Below are 22,609 nucleotides of genomic sequence, written 5' to 3' on the forward strand. Positions count from 1 at the left end.
GGAAAGATATAATGGCTACAATCTGCAAGGTTACTGGTTTTGCACTGTAAGGTCTGCTTAACAAATTGAGTTTCTGAAAGCTATCTGCCAGATAAAATATGTCTGCCTTGGCATCAATACATCTTTCTCCATGCTCTCTATCAGATATGATTGAAACTATTGCTTAAAAATGTGTTGCTGGAAAAGCGCAGCAGGTCAGCCAGCATCAAAGGAGGAGAATCGACGTTTCTGGCATAAGCCCTTCTTCAGGCATGAGGAGGGGGTGCCAATCAGGCTAAGATAAAAGGTAGGGAGGAGGGACTTGGGGGAGGGGCGTTCGGAATGCGATAGGTGTAAGGAGGTTAAGATGCGGGTTTTAGGCCGGGGTGGGGATGGGGCAGAGGGGTCGGGAAGAAGATTGCAGGTCATGAAGGCGGTGCTGAGTCTGAGGGTTGGGACTGAGTAAAGGTTGGGGGAGGGGAAATGAAGAAGCTGGAGAAATCTGCATTCATCCCTTGTGGTTGGAGGGTTCCTAGGTGGAAGATGAGGCGCTCTTCCTCCAGGCGTCGTGTTGCCATGGTCTGGTGATGGAGGAGGCCAAGGATCTGCATGTCCTTGGCGGAGTGGGAGGGTGAGTTAAAGAGTTCAGCTACGGGGCGGTTGGGTTGGTTGATGCGGGTGTCCCAGAGGTGTTCTCTGAAACGTTCCACAAGTAGGCGGCCTGTCTCGCCAATGTAGAAGAGGCCACATCGGGTGCACGGATGCAGTAAATGATGTGTGTGGAGGTGCAGGTGAATTTGTGGCGGATATGGAAGGATCCCTTGGGGCCTTGGAGGGAAGTGAGGGGGGAGGTGTGGGCGCAACTTTTGCATTTCTTGCAGTTGCAGGGGAAGGTGCCGGGAGTGGAGGTTGGGCTGGTGGGGGGTGTGGATCTGACGAGGGAGTCACGGAGGGAGTGGTCTTTCTGGAATGCTGATAGGGGTGGGGAGGGAAATATATCCTTGGTGGTGGGGTCTGTTTGGAGGTGACGGAAATGACGAAGGATGATACGATGTATCTGGAGGTTGGTGGGGTGGTAGGTGAGGACCAGTGGGGTTCTGTCCTGGTGGCGATTGGAGGGACGGGGTTCAAGGGCGGAGGAGCGGGAAGTGGAGGAGATGCGGTGGAGAGCATCATGATTGAAACTATGATGTCCCAGAGTGTAACAAAATGTTGAAGACAGTTTCCTTGGAAAGCCACCTTGCCTTGGTACGCAGCTGCAGTATCCAGAAGTTGTTTTCATTTTCTTCACACAGCTACCAAAAAGACAATCCTGAAGGGCATGGGATTTGAAGAAGTTTACAGCCTTTATGACAACTGAAAGCGAAAGATTGTGACGTCCTCCTAAGCTTTTAGCTATTACGTGCTCCCTGTGAATGATTCGATGAATAGCAAAGACAGAAGGTGTAACTCTTTTTAGATAGATGAATCCTCTGTATTGACTAACATAGAAGTGGCACCATCAGTTGCACAATTATATTCTTCACTGGGATATTGTTCTTGCTTAAGTAACGTTTGACTTCTTCAAAAATAGACTGTTCCTCAGTATTTGTTTTAATCCTCCTGGCAAACAACATCTCTTCCCTTAGTTTGTTTCTGTTCCAGAAGATCACATAAACCATGAGAATAGCGTTATGATGTTGTAAACTGGTTTTGTGTAATTGTAAAGAGAATTTCTTGGATTGATCAATCCCTCTTCAATGTCCTGTACCATCTCATTGATTCTTCTAGGAACAGTAGAACTACTCAAAGGAATTGCCTGAATTGCTTCTTTGGCACTGGAATTCATGACCTCATATTATTATGAACACTGAAGGTAGGGTAAGTGATTCACCAATGTGGCAAGCATTTCCAGTTTTAGCATTCAGTTTACGAATTTTGCATGTGTAACAAGACCCTTCTCTAATCTCTGATGTTTGAGTAAGCATTTGTTTCATTCGTTGGCCTTCTGTCGAAATTATTTCCAAGGTTTTTGAAGCTATCTCAGGGTTTATCCTTTTAATCTAGATGTGAGGTATCTGATTCTTTTTTTCAATTCGCTTGACTTCATGCTTTCATTTGACAATGTAGTCCTGCAGTTTAAACACATGAAAGAAGTGAAACTATCACTGTATTGTAACAGATGAAAGGCTTAACAGACAATCAATTCTTCAATGTATAATTTCAGTTACATCACACTGCAAATTTTTTGCTATAAATTCTGTGTTACGATCGAGACCTCCACAATCACCTGATGAAGGAGTGTCGCTCCGAAAGCTAGTGTGCTTCCAATTAAACCTGTTGGACTATAACCTAGTGTTGTGTGATTTTTAACTGAAGAAACAAACTTACCTCTGACATCTATCCTATATCTACCACCCTGCAATTTAAAGTTATGTCCTCTCGTGCTAACCATCAATGAGGAAAAAAGTTCTCACTGTCCACACTATCTAATCCTCTGATCATCTTATCTGTCTCTATTAAGTTACCTCTCAACCTTCTTCTCTCAAAAGAAAACCGCCTCAAGTCCCTTAGCCTTTCCTCAAAAGACCTTCCCTCCATACCAGACAACACCCTGGTAAGTCTCCTGTGCACCCTTTCCAATGCTTCCACATCCTTCCTATAATGCGATGACCAGAACCGTATCCAAAACTCGAGCGCGACCGCACCAGAGTCTGTATTGCTGCAGCATGACCTCATGGTTCGAAACTCAATCCCTCTATGTACGTGGACACCAAGATCTCTCTGCTCATCCACACTGTCAAGAATCTTACCACTAGCCCAGTACTCTGTATTCCTGCTACTCCATCCAAAATGAATCACCTCACACTTTTCTGCATAAACTCAATTTGTCACCTCTCAACCCAGCTTTGCAGCTTATCTACATCCCTCTGTCACCTGCACTGTCCACAACCCCACAGACTTTCGTGTCCTCCGCAAATTCACTAAGCCATCCTTTTACATCTTCATCCAAGTCATTTATAAAAATGACAAACAGCAGTGGTCCTAAAACAGATCCTTGCAATACATTGTCTTTTTCCAGTGTGATTAGTAACAAAAGGTATTCATTTAGCGCTAATCTTAACTCCTCTGACTCCATGAACAACGTCCCACTGCTGTCCTTGATTGGCTCTAATCTTTCTGTAGTCATTTTTTTATTGCTGACATACCAATTGAAAGCTTTTGGGGTTTTCCTTGATCATACCTGCCATGTCTCCTCCCTAGCTCTTCTTAGCTCTCTCTTTTGGTCCTTCCTGGCTGACCTGTAACTCTCAAGTGCTATAACTGAGCTTTCATGTCTCATCCTTACATGCTTCTTCCTCTTCTCAAGAGATTCAACTGAGAGTCATAGAGATGTACAGCATGGAAACAGACCCTTCGGTCCAACCCGTCCATGCCGACCAGATATTACAACCCAATCTAGTCCCACCTGCCAGCACCCGGCTCATATCCCTCCAAACACTTCCTGTTCATATACCCATCCAAATGCCTCTTAAATGTTGCAATTGTACCAGCCTCCACCAGCTCATTCCATACATGTACCACCCACTGCGTGAAAAAGTTGCCCCTTAGGTCTCTTTTATATCTTTCCCCTCTCCCCCTAAACCAATGCCCTCTAGTTCTGGACTCCCCGACCCCAGGGAAAAGACTTTGTCTATTTATCCTATCTATACCCCTCATAATTTTGTAAACCTCTATAAGGTCAGTCCTCCGCCTCTGATGCTCCAGTCCCAGCCTGTTCGTCTCCCGAGAGCTCAAATCCTCCAAACTTGACAACATCCTTGTGAATCTCTTCTGAACCCTTTCAAGTTTCACAACATCTTTCCGATAGGAAGGAGTCCAGAATTGCACGCCGTATTCCAACAGTGGCCTAACCAATGTCCTGTAGAGCCGCAACGTGACCTCCCGACTCCTGTACTCACTACTTTAACCAATAATGGAATGCATAACAAATTCGTTCTTCACTATCCTATCTACCTGTGACTCCACTTTCATGGAGCTATGAACCTGCACTCCAAGATCTCTTTGTTCACCAACACTCCCATTAAGTATATAAGTCCTGCTAAGATTTGCTTTCCCAAAATGCAGCACCTCGCATTTATCTGAATTAAATTCCATCTGCTACTTCTCAGCCCATGGGCCCATCTGGTCAAGATGCTGTTGTAATCTGAGGTAACCCTCTTCACTGTCCACTACACCTCCAGTTTTGGTGTCATCTGCAAACTTACTAACTGTACCTCTTATGCTAGCATCCAAATCATTTATGTAAATGACAAAAAGTAGAGGACCCAGCACTGATCCTTGTGGCACTCCGCTGGTCACAGACCTTCAGTCTGAAAAACAACCCTCCACCACCACCACCTGCCTTCTACCTTTGAGCCTGTTCTGTATCCAAATTGCTAGTTCTCCCTGTGTTCCATGAGATCTAACCTTGCTAATCAGTCCCCCATTGGGAACCTTGCCGAATGCCTTACTGAAGTCCATATAGATCACATCTACCGCTCTGCAATCATCAATCCTCTTTGTTACTTCTTCAAAAAACTCAATCAAGTTTATGAGATATGATTTCCCATGCACAACGCCATGTTGACTATCCCTAATCAAGTCCCTGCCTATCCAAATACATATACATCCTGTCCCTCAGGATTCCCTCCATCAACTTGCCCACCACCGAGGTCAGGCTCACCGGTCTATAGTCCCCTGGCTTGTCCTTACCGCCCATCTTCAACAGTGGCACCACGTTTGCCAACCTCCAGTCTTCCGGCACCTCACTGTTGATGATACAAATATCTCAGCAGGAGGCCCAGCAATCACTTCTCTAGCTTCCCACAGAGTTCTCGGGTACACCTGATCAGGTCCTGGGGATTTATCCACCTTTGACCGTTTCAAGACATCCAGCACTTTCTCCTCTGTAATCTGGACATTTTTCAAGATGTCAATATCTATTCCCTACAGTCCATATCTTCTATGTCCTTTTCCACAGTAAATACTGATGCAAAATACTCGTTTAGTATCTCCCCCATTTTCTGCAGCTCCACACAAAGGCTGCCTTGCTGATCTTTGAGGGGCCCTATTCTCTCCACAACTACCCTTTTGTCCTTAATGTATTTGTTAAAAAAAAAACACTCTTTGGATTCTCCTTAATTCTATTTGCCAAAGCTATCTCATGTCCCCTTTTTGACCTCCTGATTTCCCTCTTAAGTATACTCCTACTTCCTTTATATTCTTCTAAGGATTCACTCGATCTATCCTCTCTATACCTTACATATGCTTCCCTCTTTTTCTTAACCAAACCCTCAATTTCTTTAGTCATCCAGCATTCCTATACCTACCAGCCTTTCCTTTCACACTGACAGGAATATACTTTCTCTGGATTCTCGTTCTCATTTCTGAAGGCTTCCCATTTTCCAGCCATCACTTTACCTGCAAATATCTGCCTCCTTTCAAAAGTTCTTGCCAAATACCGTCAAAATTGGCCTTTCTCCAATTTAGAACTTCAACTTTTACATCTTGTCTATCCTTTTCTATCACTATTTTAAAACAAATAGAATTATGGTCACTGGCCCCAAAGTGCTCCCCTACTAGCACCTCAGACATCTGTCCTGCCTTATTTCCCAAGAGTAGGTCAAGTTTTCACAGCAGAGAGCGGCGCGAGCGGGGGGGGGGGGGGGGGGGGGGGCGGGCGGGCGGGCGGGGGGGGGGGGGGGGGGGGGCGGGCGGGGGCGGGGGGGGGGGGCGGGGCGGGCGGGGCGGTGGCGGGGGGGGCGGGGCGGGGGGGGCGTGGATCGGTACCTGGGACTACGATGTTGTGGCCATCACGGAAACGTGGATAGAAGAGGGACAGGAATGGTTGTTGGAGGTTCCTGGTTACAGATGTTTCAGTAAGATTAGGGAGGGTGGTAAAAAAGGAGGGCGGGGGGGGGGGTGGCGTTGCTAATTAGAAATGGTATAACGGCTGCAGAAAGGCAGTTCGGGGGGGATCTGCCTTTGGAGGTACTATGGGCTGAAGTCAGAAATAGGAATGGTGCAGTCACCTTGTTGGGTGTTTATTATAGGCACACCAATAGCAGCAGAGATGTGGAGAAACAGATTGGGAAACAGATTTTGGAAAGGTGCAGAAGCCACAGGGTAGTAGTATTGGGTGATTTCAACTTCCCAAACATTGATTGGAAGCTCTTTAGATCAAGTAGATTGGACGGGGCGGTAGTTTGTGCAGTGTGTACAGGAAGCTTTTCTAACTCAGTATGTAGATTGCCCGACCAGAGGGGAGGCCATATTGGATTTGGTACTTGGTGACGAACCGGGGCAAGTGATGGGCTTGTTAGTGGGTGAACATTTTGGTGATGGTGACCACAATTCTGTGACTTTCACCTTGGTTATGGAGAGAGATAGGTGCGTGCAACAGGGTAGGTTTTACAATTGGGGGAAGGGTAAATACGATGCTTTAAGACAGGATCTGAGGTGCATAAGTTGGGAGCATAGGCTGTCAGGGAAGGATGTCGTGGAAATGTGGAACTTTTTCAAGGAACAGATACGACATGTCCTTGATATGTATGTACCTGTCAGGCAGGAAAGAGATGGTCGTGTGAGGGAACCTTGGTTGACGCGGGAGGTTGAATGTCTTGTAAAGAGGAAGAAGGGGGCTTACATAAGGTTGAGGAAACAAGGTTCAGACAGAGCATTGGAGGGATACAGGATAGCCACGAGGGAGTTGAAGAAAGGGATTAGGAGAGCTAAGAGAGGGCATGAAAAATCTTTGGCGGATAGGATCAAGGATAACCCCAAGGCATTTTATGCGTATGTGAGAAACGTGAGAATGACGAGAACGAGGGTAGGTCCGATCAAGGACCGTACTGGGAGACTGTGTATTGAGTCGGAAGAGATAAGTGAGGTCTTGAATGAGTACTTTTCTTCAGTATTTACAAACGAGAGGGACCGTGTTGTTGAAGAGGAGAGTGTGAAATGGACTGGTAAGCTAGAGGAGATACTTGTCTGGAAGGAAGATGTGTTGGACATTTTGAATAACTTGAGGATAGACAAGTCCCCCGGGCCTGACGGGATATATCCTAGGATTATGTGGGAAGCAAGAGAGGAAATTGCAGAGCCGTTCGCAATGATCTTTTTGTCTTCACTGTCAACAGGGGTGGTACCAGAGGACTGGAGAGTGGCGAATGTTGTGCCCCTGTTCAAAAAAGGGAATAGGGATAACCCCGGGAATTATAGGCCAGTTAGTCTTACTTCGGTGGTAGGCAAAGTAATGGAAAGGGTACTGAGGGATAGGATTTATGAGTATCTGGAAAGACACTGCTTGATTAGGGACAGCCAGCACGGATTTGTGAAGGGTAGGTCTTGCCTTACAAGTCTTATTGAATTCTTTGAGGAAGTGACCAAGCATGTGGATGAGGGTAGAGCAGTGGATGTAGTATACATGGATTTTAGTAATGCATTTGATAAGGTTTCTCATGGTAGGCTTATGCAGAAAGTCAGGAGACATGGGATAGTGGGAAATTTGGCCAGTTGGATAGAAAACTGGCTAACCGGTCGAAGTCAGAGAGTGGTGGTAGATGGTAAATATTCAGCCTGGAGCTCAGTTACAACTGGAGTTCCGCAGGGATCAGTTCTGGGTCCTCTGCTGTTTGTAATTTTTATTAATGACTTGGAAGAGGGAGTCGAAGGGTGGGTCAGTATATTTGCAGATGATACGACGATTGGTGGAGTTGTGGATAGTGAGGAGGGCTGTTGTCGGCTGCAAAGGGACATATATATGATGCAGAGCTGGGCTGAGGAGTGGCAGATGGAGTTCAACCCTGCCAAGTGTGAGGTTGTCCATTTTGGAAAGACAAATAAGAATGCGGAATACAGGGTTAACGGTAGGGTTCTTAGTAAGGTGGAGGAGCAGAGGGATCTTGGGGTCTATGTTCATAGATCTTTGAAAGTTGCCACTCAGGTGGATAGAGCTTGTAAGAAGGCCTATGGTGTATTAGCGTTCATTAGCAGAGGGATTGAATTCAAGAGTCGTGAAGTGATGTTGCAGCTGTACAGAACTTTGGTTAGGCCACATTTGGAGTACTGTGTGCAGTTCTGGTCGCCTCACTTTAGGAAAGATGTGGAAGCTTTGGAGAGGGTGCAGAGAAGATTTACCAGGATGTTGCCTGGAATGGAGAATAGGTTGTACGAGGATAAGTCTTTTCTCATTAGAACGGAGAAGGATGAGGGGTGACTTGATAGAGGTGTATAAGATGATCAGGGGAATAGATAGAGTTGACAATCAGAAACTTTTTCCCCGGGTACAACAGAGTGTTACAAGGGGACATAAATTTAAGGTGAAGGATGGAAGGTATAGGGGAGATGTCAGGGGTAGGTTCTTTACCCAGAGAGTGGTGGGGGCATGGAATGCGCTGCCTGTGGGAGTGGCAGAGTCAGAATCATTGGCGAACTTTAAGTGGCAATTGGATAGGTACATGGATGGGTGCTTAAGCTAGGACAAATGTTTGGCACAACATCGTGGGCCAAAGGGCCTGTTCTGTGCTGTATTGTTCTATGTTCAATTTTTTACACTTTCTCCAGTAGGTACATCCATATACTGAATCAGAAAATTGTCTTGTATGCACTTAACAACTTCCTCTCCATCTAAACCCTTAACACTATGGCAGTCCCAGCCTATGTTAAAATCCCCTACCATAACCACCCGATTATTCTTAAAGATAACTGAGATTTCCTTACAGTGAAATTGAGAAACAAATTTGTATTAGGGGGACTATAATACAATCCCAATAAAGTGATCATCCCTTTCTTATTTCTCAATTCCACCTAAAAACTTCCCTGGATGCATTTTCTGGAATATTCTCCCTGAGTATAGCTGTAATGTTATCCCTTAACCAAAACGCTACTCCCATCCTCTCTTGCCTCCCTTTCTGTCCTCCCTGTAGCATTTGTGTCCTGGAACATTAAGCTGCCAGACCTGTCCATCCCTGAGCCATGTGTCTGTAATTGCTATAATATCCCAGACCCATGTTCCTAACCATGCCCTGAGTTCATCTGCTTTCCCTGTTAGGCCCCTTGCATGAAATAAATGCAATTTAATTAATCAGTCCTACCTTGTTCTCTGCTTTATCCATGCCTGTCCTGACTGTTTGACTCGCCTTTGTTCTCAGCTGAACCAGTCTCAGATTGATCTCTTTCCTCACTGTATCCCTAGGTCTTATTCCCTGCCCCCCCAATGGTACTAGTTTAAATCCTCCCAAGCAGTTCTAGCAAATCTCCCTGCCAGTATATTAGCCCCCTTCCAATCTGTCCTTCTTGTACAGGTCACTTCTACCTCAAAAGAGATTCCAATGATCCAAAAATATGAATCCTTCTCCCATACACCAGCTCCTCAGCCATGCATTTATCTGCTCTATCCTCTTATTCCTGCCATCACTAGCTCGTAGCACCAGGAGTAATCCAGATATTGCGCTTCTCAAAGACCTCCTTTTTAAATTCCTGCCTAACTCTCTGTAATCTTCCTTCAGAATCTCAACCTTTTCCCTTCCTGTATTGTTGGTTCCAATGTATGCAATGACCTCCTGCTGGCCCTTCTCCCCCTTGAGAATATTCTGCCCTCTCTCTGTGACATTCTTGATCCTGGCACCAGGGAAGCAACACACCATTCTGATTTTTTGTGCTGGCCACAGAAACGTCTGACTGTACCTGGGGTTAGAGAGGCCCCTAACACAATCGAACTCTTGGAACCCAACACACACCTCATTGCATTAGAGCCTGTGTTAATACCAGAAACATGGCAAATCTATCACCCCCTACATTTTTCCAAAACAGCATACTTGTTTGAAATGGTGGTAGCTACAGAAGACTTCTGCACTACCTGCCTACCTCTCTTACCTTGCCTGGAGTTAACCCATCTGTGTGACTGTATCTGCAACTTCTCCCCCTTCCTATAACTGCCATCCATCACATCCCCTTGGTCTTATAAGTTCCTCATGACCTCTAACTGTCTCTCCAACCAATCCATTTGATCTGATAGGATTCGCAACCAACTGCATTTATTGCAAATATAATCCTCAGTAACATGTAAACTCTTTCTAAATTCCCACACCTGACAAGAAGAGCATATCACTCTACTAATGGCCATTTTTGCTTCTTTCAGTCTACAAACCCAGAAAATAACACTGTTCTATTCTTCTACTAAACACTGCTCCAGTTTGAATTAAACTTATGGCTTATATTTTGAAGTTTAATCTGTAGATATATCTCAGTATAACATATAATCAAGAAAGAACCCATTCTACTCACTACTGCAGACCCTCTGAAAGGCCATGCTTAAAATATTCACTTATCTGTTTCTGTGCAGTGACCTCTTCCAAACAGGTTCCTCCAAGATTAGTTGTGAATTTCACTGTTTGTTCATTTTCCCAGATACACTCCGATGTCCAGCAATAACTGAGTTCAAATAGGGTGAATACACTCAATCTTTTTTCCAGATTTGGGGTATTGAGCACTAAAGGATATCAGTTTAAGGTTGGAGGGGAAAGAACCTGAGGGGCAACTTTTTTACACAGAGGATAGTACACACATAGAATGAGCTGCCAGCGGAAGTGGTTGAGGTGGGTACATTAACGCTATTTAAAAGGCATTTGAACAAATCATTGTAAGAAATGGGGAAGTGTGTTGTTTTCTCAAAAAGGTAGTGATAATAAGCTTAAGTATAGTGCTGATAAATTGAGTGTAAAGGGCAGCTGCAGACAATGATTAAATCAGCAAGCACTGGGGAAATGTATAATTGGGTACTAACTTTAGTGCATAATTATTCTAGTAAATAATTTCTTTCATCATGATAGTTTAAATAATTTAGTCTCAGCAAAATAGCTGAGATAGCTGAAACACATAAACTAGGCAAGAAAAGATACATTGTTAAAATGTATATTCAGGAATGGAATGTACCTACGAACCATGGAAGGTGTTACAAGCAAACAGATAAAGTGAAAGAAACATGAAGATCCAAGTTTAGCAAAATCTTCCTTATGTCAGCACTTACATAGGGAAGGGTCACCAACTTGGAGGGGAGGGGGGAATACTAAGAGCGGATGGCAAGTTAGTCAGAGAATAAAGTTGATTGCGTAATGTAGGAGTCAGAAGAGGTGACCTCACGCACCTCAAAAGCATAACTGTGTACTAGTTTGAATGTTCACTGCTCATTTGCTTCTGCATTTGATGCCCTTTTTTGCAAGATCACAGAATAAATAGTCTTGTTTCCAGTTTTGGTGGTCTCGTGTAATTTTATTAAAACTTGTTTCTAACAGATTTGGGGGCTCGTCCCGGGATCCCAAGCTCCAGTCACTCAGCATTTTTGGGAAAACTGAGAAGGTGCACCTCGCTGATTTCGGCGGTCTCTAGTTTCCCTCCTCGCTGCGGCGGCTTGGGCAAGCGTGTTCCGGACTGGGAGACCCTGGAAACAAGACGGGCAGTCGTGGTGGGCTCGGTTGGGTAACTCTTATGTGCACAAGACCCGGGTAAGAAAGGTCTTAAAAGATTTATCCGGGCGACAGGGGTAAGCAGCGGTATTTGCTGCCAGTTGGATATATCCAGGGGACTGGGGTAGGCAGCGCTAGTTACTGCTGCCAATTGGATATATCCGGGTGACCGGCAGAGGTAGTTGCTGTTGCCAGGTGGATATATCCAGGGAACCGGGGTTCCGGGCGACCAGGTTAGGCGAATCTGGTCGACCAGGGTAGGCAGCGGTAATTGCTGCCAGGTGGATATATTGCCGCTGAAGTGGCTCATCTTCCAACCAATGGGCGTGAGTGAGGGGCGAAAGCAGCGGGATCACACGTGACCATTGACTGCACATGCGCATTGCCCCCTGACTGGTGAGTGCGAGAGGAGGAGAAGACGGAGATGGCCGGAAAGGTGGGAGTTCTAGTTGAAACCGAAAGGAAAATTGAGTCACTCTGGACTAGTAGGTTTCATAAACACTCAGTGTAGGCTGCTAGACCCGAAGTAGAAACTCCCGATTCCGCGCTCAGGAACTGAGGTGATGATAGGTCCCGGGTTACCGCCGCCATCTTTATCAGGGGCAAGGCACAGGGATGCACGTGGTTTCTAGGCGAAAGTGGGGGCTGCAGTTTGTAGGATAATAATTGAGACAGGGATCTCAAAAACAAATTGTGATAGTCAGCAGAGTCGTCAGAATCTGAGTATCATTGTCATTTAACTGTGGACGGTGAAAGGTTTGTCTGCGGGGAAATATCTCTGATCTGTCTGTAAATTGAGAAAATATTCAAAATGTATGGTTAGATCCCCTTGGTATATGAGGAAGGAGATACTGGCCTAAGAAGGAGCATAGATTTATCTAAATTACACTTTGTCTCTTTGAAGGAACTGTCATATTTAGTCCCAATCACCCACTTCATGATTTTAACCTATAAACGTATTCTCAATCACCTTTAAAATTCCTTATAGATTTGAATTCCTGCACTTTTTCAGGTGGAATGTTCCAGATCCTGACAACTCTCTGTTGAGCTGCACTGGAACAGTACAGGAGGCTGAGGTCAGTGTAAGTGTGGGCAGACGATGAAAATGACAAGGTCGCACAGTGAGTGATGCTTGGCTCAAAGAGAGTGCTTTAGAGTTGGCTAAGACAAGGAGAAGGTGAAGCTGAAAGTCTGAATGTGATGCTCAGTCTCAGTTCGGGCAGTTCAGAAAATGATACAGTCCCCAGTGGGAACAGCCGATTTGTAAGTGATACCTGTAGACGAGGCTTTTTATGTTTTTAAAAGGGGATTTTAGATTATAACAAATGCTTGAAATGAAAGAATATTGCTAGCTCATTTACATTCTCTTCAAGGCAGTAACTAGCTGAATCTAGAGACGAGTCATGGCGTGCCCCTTGCACAATTTGAGAGATAAGGGATGTTTCCAGAGTCCCTGGTGGTCATGTGTGCAGGATATGTGTCCATCTGCAGCTAATGTGTAATAGGTTTTCAGAGCAGGAGCTGCGGATGGACTCACTGTGGAGCATCCCTGATGCTGATAATGTTGTGGACAGCAAATTTAGCGAGTTAGTCATACAGCAGGTGAGGATTTCACAGGCAGAAAGGAAATGGATGGCCATCAGATAAAGTAAATGGAAGTGTAGCAGATGTAACTACAACCTATATTCTGTGCAGCCACAACATGACCTCGCAACTTCTCTACTCAATGCACTTACCGTTAACAGCTACCGTCCAAAACACCACCTTCACGATCCTGTCTACCTTCATCTCCACTTTCAACTAATTGTGATCTTGCACCCAAGGTCTCCTTTTCAATAACAATTTCCAGGAACTTACCATTAAGTGTGTAAGTCCTATCCTGGTAACATCTTTTTGAAATCAGTGAGACTAGAATTGAGTGCAGTATTCTACAATTGGCCTCACCAATGTCCTACACAACTGCAAGATGACGTTCCAACCTCTGTATTCATAGAATCGTAGGAAGCAGGACATTTGGCCCATGAGATCACACCAACTATCCAAAGAGCATCCCACCCTATCTCTTTAAACCTGTATGTCTAATCAATCCAACATGTGCATCTTTGGACTGAGAGAGGAAACCAGTACACATGGAGGAACCCCATGCAGACATGGGGAAAATGTGCACATTCCACACAGTGTAGAATCGAACCCAGGTCCATTTATTGATCAGTGTACTACCAATAAGGACAAATGTGCCCAATGTTGTCTTCTGTGCTCAATCCACCTGAAACTCAACTTTCCAGGAACAAACATCTGTCATTACCCTCCAGTTCCTCTGAAGTGCGATGGGTAGAAAACAGGAACCACATTGGGTCATAGCTCTATAAAATGCCTCTGCTTTCTGCTGACTCTCCAACCTTGGTCTCTTCCTGTAGTTTTGTGCAAAAACTCATTCCCTTCCCTGAAAGACATTTCTGAATGAGTTCAGTTTTAGTGATGATCTAGCGGTTTCCCCAAGTGACCAGATTATTTTCTCTCAGTTTCACAGCCTGTGTGTTCTTCTGATTTCTCCGAATACATTTGCTTTCTGTTTGTAAGGTTGTTTTGCAATGAGAGATTTCAACAAATTAACATCCAGATCTGACAGTCATTGTGTTTGTAATAATCTCATTATCTCAGGATTTTGAGCATTGAAGGAAAAAGCACCATTCACACCGGGGAGAAACACATATCGTCTGTGTGTGGAAAAGTCTGTGAAGATTCATCTGAAATGTCCAAACGCCAGCACAGTCACACTGGGGAGAGACCATGGAAGTGTGAGGATTGTGGGAAGGGATTTCTTTACCCATCCCGTCTGGAAACTCACCAACTCAGTCACACTGGAGAAAAGCCATTCACCTGCTCGGATTGTGGGATGGGATTCACTCAGTCATGCCACCTGCTGACGCACCAGCGAGTTCATACCGGGGAGAGACCATTCACCTGCTCTCAGTGTGGGAAAGGATTCAGTCAGTCCTCCGGCCTGCAGATACACCAGCGAGTCCACACTGGGGAGCGACCATTCACTTGCTTCGATTGTGGGCAGGGGTTCACTCAGTTATCCAGCCTGCAGTTACACCAGCGAGTTCACACTGGGGAGAAACCATTCACCTGTTCTGAATGTGGGAAAGGATTTGCTCGGTCATCCCACCTGCTGATACACCAGCGGGTTCACACTGGAGAGAGACCGTTCACCTGTCCTGAATGTGGGAAAGGATTTGTGCAGTCATCCAAACTACAGCTACACCAGCGAGTTCACACTGGGGAGAAACCGTTCACCTGTCCTGAATGTGGAAAGGGGTTCGTTTGCTCCTCTAAACTGCTGGAACACCAGGGGGTTCACACTGGGGAGAAACCATTCACTTGCTCAGTGTGTGGGAAAGGATTCACTCAGTCATCCAAGCTGCAGAGTCACCAGCGAGTTCACACTGGGGAGAAACCATTCACTTGCTCCACTTGTGGGAAGAGGTTTAGCCAATCATGCAACCTGCAGAGACACCAGCGCCTTCACACTGGTGAGAAACATTGACAGAGTCAACTCACCAGCTGGTGCACCAGTGAGTTCACTGAGGGGAGAGACCTTTCACTTGTTCCATATGTGGACGGGATTCGCTGTCATCCATACTGGGTGGGCATTGGTCACATGCTCTGTTTGTGTAAATGGATTTATTATTTGTAAATGCACCGGTAAATTCACAAAGAATCAAGGTGAAGGGTTTTGCTTTTTCTTACACAGAGGAATGTAGCTTGTTCATTGGGCTGTTTGTATTGATATAAATAAACCCAGCTCTGTTAAAGTGGCTGACGATGTAGATAAATGTTGATATAATTGTTTACATGTATGGTATGTTTTGAAAATGATCACATTGTAAGTATGTGACACTGGGTAAGGTCTATCCGCAATGAGTGTTCTATTAACGATCAGTGTGACGTTTTGATGCTGTTATTGATATCCAAACCATGTTTTCTAGACCTTTTTCCGATGTTGGTTGTAATGAGTTCCTGACTATCTGACAGTGGTGGATTTGATGCTATTTTTGTCTATATCCAGAAACAGGTCCAGAAGACGTGGTTTGATGATGTTTATAAACACCACAGGTTCAGTGACTTGTTTGGGATAAAAATTATACACATCAGCTTTTCATTGAATCCATGTTGCATCAAGTCTGCCTCTTTCTGAGAGATATTCATGTGTACACTTCATCTGAGCAGTTGGGAGAAGGCACATCCAGAGTGATGTGCCTTACAGCTATATCTGTAATGGTGGGAATTTAGTTATCAGTGCTGTTGGGTGGTGTTAACCTAACGTGGCAAGTATATGGAATCTAAAGACAATCAATAAATGTGTCAGGAAGGCATGGACATTACAAGCCAGTTAAGCTTTAACATAGTTGAATGGCATTGATTTTAATGATGAGTTTGATGAACAAGGCAGAAAAATTAAGGATGCAAATTAAAATATGGGACTATGGTGACATGGCTGTCACTGAGACATGTTGAGAGAGAGGCAGGATTGGAGGCTCAGTGCTCCAGGATATAGGGTCTTCATTTGAGACAGTGAAGGAGGCAGAAGAGGAGGGGGCGTCACCATTATGTTCAGGGTATTTATTACAATTTCAAAAACTCTTTCAATAAACCCATTTGGGTGGACAAGCAGGTAAAGAGGGAAATTTCAGGGAAGTGTAAATGTAATAGGGTCGTAATAGCAGGGAATTTCAACTTCCCCAGCATTAGGTTTTGGAGATGCCGGTGTTGGACTGGGGTGTACAAAGTTAAAAATCACACAACACCAGGTTATAGTTCAACAGGTTTAATTGGAAGCACTAGCTGTTATAGCCTGTAAGTTCTGTGTCTTACAATTGTGTCCTCCACAACCACCTGGTGAAGGATTGGATCTCCAAAAGATAGTGCTTCCAATTTTCTACCAACTGGCCTCCTTTAGGGAGTGTTTGAATCCTATTTTACAGTATTAGAAATGTGTTTTTTGCCGGATAGCTTTGAAATTTCTGTCTGCAAATCTTTCCCTTCCAATATTGTTTTGATTTTTAAAAAATTATCACTGACAGTGCAGGGAAATAATTCAGAATGCGCAATTCTAGTGTCTACGTGAGATTCTCTTTTAATCCGAAAAACAGTTACCTGCCCATGTACTCTCCCTTCCTTGAAGAAAGTGAGGACTGCAGATGCTGGAGATCAGGGTCGAGAGTGTGGTGCTGGAAAAGCACAGCAGGTCAGGCAGATGCCTTTTAAATGCTTCAATTATACCAGCCTGTAAACTTCCTCTGGCAGCTCATCCATACACGTACCTCCCTCTGCATAAAAAATTTGCCCCTTAGGTCCCTTTTATATCTTTACCTTCTCTCCCTAAACGTATGCCCTCTAGTTCTGCAGTCTCCCACCTCAGGGAAAAGACTTTGTCGATTTATCCTATCTATGCCCCTCATGATTTTAAAAACCTCTATAAGGTCACCCCTCCGCCTCCGCTCCAGGGAAAACAATCCCAGCCTATTCAGCCTCTCCGTATAGCTCAAATCCTCCAACCCTGCAAACATGCTTGTAAATCTTTTCTAAACCCTTTCAAGTTTCACAACATAGGAAGGAAACCAGAATTGCACGCAATATTCCAAATGTTGCCTAACCAACGTCCTGTACAGCTGCAACATGACCTCCCAACTCTTATATTCAACAGGAGAAAGTGAGGTCTGCAAATGCTGGAGATCAGAGCTGGAAATATGTTGCTGGAAAAGCGCAGCAGGTCAGGCAGCATCCAGGGAACAGGAGAATCGACGTTTCGGGCATAAGCCCTTCAGGAATGAGGAAAGTTTGTCCAGCAGGCTAAGATAAAAGGTAGGGAGGAGGGACTTGGGGGAGGGGCGTTGGAAATGCGATAGGTGGAAGGAGGTCAAGGTGAGGGTGATAGGCCGGAGTGGGGTGGGAGCGGAGTGGTCAGGAAGAAGATTGCAGGTTAGGAAGGTGGTGCTGAGTTCGAGGGATTTGACTGAGACAAGGTGGGGGGAGGGGAAATGAGGAAACTGGAGAAATCTGAGTTCATCCCTTGTTGGTTGGAGGGTTCCTAGGCGGAAGATGAGGCACTCTTCCTCTAACCGTCGTGTTGCTATGGTCTGGCGATGGAGGAGTCCAAGGACTTGCATGTCCTTGGTGGAGTGGGAGGGGGAGTTGAAGTGTTGAGCCACGGGGTGGTTGGGTTGGTTGGTCTGGGTGTCCCAGAGGTGTTCTCTGAACCGTTTCGCAAGTAGGCGGCCTGTCTCCCCAATATAGAGGAGGCCACATCGGGTGCAGAGGATGCAATAGATGATGTGTGTGGAGGTGCAGGTGAATTTGTGGCGGATATGGAAGTATCCCTTGGGGCCTTGGAGGGAAGTAAGGGGGAGGTGTGGGCGCAAGTTTTACATTTATTGCGGTTGCAGGGGAAGGTGCCGGGAGTGGAGGTTGGGTTGGTGGGGGGGTGTGGACCTGACGAGGGAGTCACGGAGGGAGTGGTCTTTTCGGAACGCTGATAGGGGAGGGGAGAGAAATATATCCCTGGTGGTGGGGTCCGTTTGGAGGTGGCGGAAATGACGGCGGATGATCCGCTGTACATGGAGGTTGGTGGGGTGGTAGGTGAGGACCAGTGGAGTTCTGTCCTGGTGGCGGTTGGAGGGGCGGGGCTCAAGGGTGGAGGAGCGGGAAGTGGGAGAGATGCAGTGGAGGGCATTGTCGACCATGTCTGGGGGGAAATTGCGTTCCTTGAAGAAGGAGACCATCTGGGTTGGCTTGAAGAAGGAGGACATGCAAGTCCTTGGACTCCTCCATCGCCAGACCATAGCAACACGACGGTTGGAGGAAGAGCGCCTCATCTTCCGCCTAGGAACCCTCCAACCACAAGGGATGAACTCAGATTCCTCCAGTTTCCTCATTTCCCCTCCCCCCACCTTGTCTCAGTCAAAACCCTCGAACTCAGCACCGCCTTCCTAACCTGCAATCTTCTTCCTGACCTCTCCGCTCCCACCCCACTCCGGCCAATCACCCTCACCTTGACCTCCTTCCACCTATCGCATTTCCAACGCCCCTCGCCCAAGCCCCTCCTCCCTACCTTTTATCTTAGCCTGCTGGGCACACTTTCCTCATTCCTGAAGAAGGGCTTATGCACGAAACGTCGATTCTCCTGTTCCTTGGATGCTGCCTGACCTGCTGCGCTTTTCCAGCAACACATTTCCAGCTCTTCTATTCAATACTCTGACCAATAAAGGAAAGCATACCAAACGCATTCTTTACTGTCCTTTCTTTCTGTAGTTCTACTTTCAAAGTGCAATGAACCTGCATGCCAAGGTCTCTTTGTTCAACAACACTCCCTAGGACCTTATCATTAAGGATGTAACTCCTGCTTTTCCAAAATGCAGCAGTGCGCATTTATCTAAATTGAACTCCATCTGCCAATCCTCAGCCCATTGGCCCATCTGATCAAGATAACATTGTACTCTGAGGTAACCTCTTCGCTGTCCACTAAACCTCCAATTTTGGTGTCATCTGCAAATTTACTAACTATACCTCCTTTGTTCACATCCAATCATTTATATAAATGACGAAAAGTAGTGGACCTAGCATTGATCACAGGCCTCCAGTCTGAAGAACAACCCTGCACCACCACTGTCTTCTTTGAGCCAGTTCTGTATCCACATGGCTAGTTCTCCCTGTATTTCATGAGCTCTAACTTTGCGAACCAGTCTCCCATGCGGAACCTTGTTGAATGCCTTCTTGAAGTACATATAGATCACGTCCTCTGCTCTGCCCTGCCCTCAGCAATCCTCTCTGTCACTTGCAGTCATAGAAATGTACAGCATGTAAACAGACCATTCAGTCCAACCTATCCATGCCGACCAGATATCGCAACCCAATCTCGTCCCACCTGTCAGCACCCGGCCCATATCCCTCCAAACCCTTCCTATTCAAATGCCTCTTAAATGTTGTAATTGTACCAGCCTCCACCACTTCCTCTGGCAACTCATTCCATACACGTACCACCCTCTGTGAGAAAATGTTGCCCTTCAGGTCTCTTTTATAGCTTTCCCCTCTCATCCTAAACCTATACCCTCTAGTTCTGGACTCGCTGAACCCAGGGAAAAAAAATGCCTATTTACCCTATCCATGCCCCTCATAATTTTGTAAACCTCGATAAGGTCAAACTCCAAGTTCATGAGACATGATTTCCCACACACAAAGCCATGTTGACTATCCTTAATCAAGTCCTTGCCTTTCCAAATACATGCACATCCTGTCCCTCGGGATTCCCTCCAACGACTTGCCCACCACTGACGTCAGGCTCACTGGTCTGTAGTTCCCTGGCTTGTCCTTACCACCTTTCTTAAACAATGATTCCATATTAGCCAACCTCCAATCTTCTGGCACCTCATCTGTGACTGTCAATGATACAAATATCTCAGCAAGGGGCCTAGCAATCACTTCCTTAGTTTCCCACAGAGTTCTAGGTACACCTGATCAGGTCCTGGGAATTTATACACTTTAATGTGTTTCAAGATATCCAGCACCACCACCTCTGTATGGACATTTCTGAAGATGTCACCATCTATTTCCCCACATTCTCTAACTTCCACGTCCTTCTCCACATTAAACATTGATGCAAAATACTCATTTAGTATCTCCCCATCACCTGCAGCTCCACACACAGGCTGCCTTGCTGAACTTTGAGGTCCCTATTCTCTCTAGTAACCCTTTTGTCCTTAATGTATTTATAAAAACCCTTTGAATCAGCCTTAACCCTCTGTGACAAAGCTATCTGTTGTCCCATTTGCCCTTCTGATTTCCCTCTTTAAGTATATTCCAACTGTCTTTATACTCAAAGGATTCTCTCAATTTCTCCTGTCTATACCGGCATATGCTTCTTTCTTTCTCTTAACCAAAATCTCCATTTCTCTAGTCAGCCAGCATTCCTTACTCCTTTTAAGAGAGCTAAGAAGAGGCTGGAGGGGACATGAGAAGTCGTTGACAGGAAGGATCAAGAAAACCCTAGAGCTTTCTATTGGTATATCAAGAATAAAACAATTACTAAATAAAGATTAGGGCCAATCAAGGATAGCAGTGGGAAGATGTGCATGGAGTCCAAGAAGATAGGGGAAGCACTAAATGAATATTTTTCATCAATAATCACACTGGGAAAAGACAATGTTGTTGGGGAGAATACGGAGATATAGGCTACTAGACTAGACAAGATTGAGGATTGCAAGGAGGAGGTGTTAGCAATTCTGAAAAGTGTGAAAATAGTTAAGTACACTGGGCCAGATGGGATTTATCCGAGGGTTCCCTGGAAAGCCAGGTTGGAGATGACAGAGCCTTTGGCTTTGATCTTTATCGTCATTGTCTACAGGAATAGTGCCAGAATGTTTCTTAACTTAATGTTTAGTTTGAGATTTCCATCCACTAATCATTGCCCTCCAAAATGACATCTCATTCCAAACCTTGGAAAATGAACTGTTGGTGTTAGTTTCGCTATCAGTCAGGATACATATTTAAAAACATACTGACCTAATTTCTGTGGAAATGTCTTCCCCCTCTCAATTCCCCGAAGGTAGTTCAATCACAATCAAAGAAGCCAAAATCTGGAATAAATACCGAACAAAAGTAACAGGATTTTTTTCAAATAAACCAGAAAGTTATCCCCAGTTTTTATGCTCTGCAGTGGCTGCTATGGAAAGTATCAATCATACAAATGAACACAAGATGCCTCTTCTCCCAAGCTACTCGGGCACAGACAAGACCAAGAAATAAAAATCATCTGCCTTTCACAGCCGCCTCCAGAGTGGGCAATCAAACATCATTGATATGGTCAATGGCACATTCACCACAGAAACTGAGATGGGCAATCATTGTAGATCAAAGCAGCAACACCCACAACCCATGAACAAAGAAATCTAAGGGCCTCTGTTCAGTAACACCCCAATTTTAAAATTCCCATTCTTGTTTTGAAATTCGTTCATGATCTTCCCTCTCTATTTCTACAAGATCTTTCCCCATAGACAGTACAGACAAACCTTAAACAGACTAAGTTAAAAATCACACAACACCAGGTTATAGTCCAACAGGTTTAATTGGAGCACACTAGCTTTCGGAGCGACGCTCCTTCATCAGATGATTGTGGTGGGCTCGATCGTAACACAGAATTTATAGTAAAAATTTGCAGTGTGATGTAACTGAAATTATACATTGAAGAATTGATTGTCTGTTAAGCCTTTCATCTGTTACAATACAGTGATAGTTTCACTTCTTTCATGTGTAAATCACAAAACCCTTTTTTTAAAAAGTTGCATTCTCGGATTGTTGGACTATAACCTGGTGTTGTGTGATTTTTAACTTTGTAAAAACCTGTTGGACTATAACCTGGTGTTGTGTGATTTTTAACTTTGTAAAAACCTGTTGGACTATAACCTGGTGTTGTGTGATTTTTAACTTTGTAAAAACCTGTTGGACTATAACCTGGTGTTGTGTGATTTTTAACTTTGTACACCCCAGTCCAACACCGACATTAAACAGACTAAACAGTCAAGGTCTGATCACTCTCACCCTCTGTTTCATCAAATGACTCGTTTAGCACTTGGTCCTGTTCTTCGAAATGAAGAAAATTCACAAGTTCCTGGGCTGTTACAGAACCTGATGTTTTCCTCTCACACAATCCCCTCCGCTTGGGGGCAGCACTAGCACAGCGCGGACCCGCTGTCCGGAGCAAGCGCAGTGCGAGCCCCCTCATCCACCTACCGGATTCATCACTGTCATCAACCAATCAGATCATAGTCCCCACCGACCTACCAACTTCACCATCCAGCCTCCCCACCCCCTTTATCTGCAGCTATCCAGAGCAGGCGCAGTGTGGGCCCGGTGTCCAGAGCATCACCGCTGGAGAAAGGGGGAGGGGCAGCTTTTTCTTGCGCTGGTCCGAGCCCCAGCTGGTTGCCCTGGAAACCATGGTTGCGGGGTGGGGGAGGAGCTCCCGTGTCCGCGCGCACCCAACGTCGGTGCCGAGTACAGCGGTTGGCATTAGCTGCTTCAGGCGAGCCGCACCTTTCCATTGTGACCTCACAATAGGGGTGTTGTCTTCAGAGTGAGCTTCAGTG

The 22,609-nt window shown here is 45.3% G+C and overlaps 1 protein-coding gene and 1 long non-coding RNA gene across 2 annotated transcripts; one reads left to right on the top strand and one right to left on the bottom strand.

The window, feature by feature from the left end:
- The first annotated feature begins 1,750 nt into the window (after positions 1-1,750).
- LOC122564682 (uncharacterized) lies at positions 1,751-15,148 on the top strand. Its single transcript, XM_087998606.1, has 3 exons — positions 1,751-1,834; positions 11,295-11,504; positions 14,127-15,148. The coding sequence occupies exons 2-3, from the start codon at positions 11,488-11,490 to the stop codon at positions 15,013-15,015; spliced, it is 906 nt and encodes a 301-aa protein (XP_087854732.1). The 5' UTR covers positions 1,751-1,834; positions 11,295-11,487; the 3' UTR covers positions 15,016-15,148.
- LOC148146159 (uncharacterized) lies at positions 1,833-22,223 on the bottom strand. The gene is made up of 3 exons (XR_006315972.2): positions 22,062-22,223; positions 21,027-21,100; positions 1,833-2,090 (listed from the first exon to the last, which is right to left on the bottom strand). It is a non-coding gene; the product is annotated as an uncharacterized LOC148146159 (long non-coding RNA).
- Positions 22,224-22,609: the final 386 nt, after the last annotated feature.

The sequence above is a fragment of the Chiloscyllium plagiosum genome, unplaced genomic scaffold, assembly GCF_037043375.1.
Source record: "Chiloscyllium plagiosum isolate Xiang-an unplaced genomic scaffold, Cpla_swu_hap1 HiC_scaffold_21, whole genome shotgun sequence".
NCBI classification, from domain to species: Eukaryota; Metazoa; Chordata; class Chondrichthyes; order Orectolobiformes; family Hemiscylliidae; genus Chiloscyllium; species Chiloscyllium plagiosum.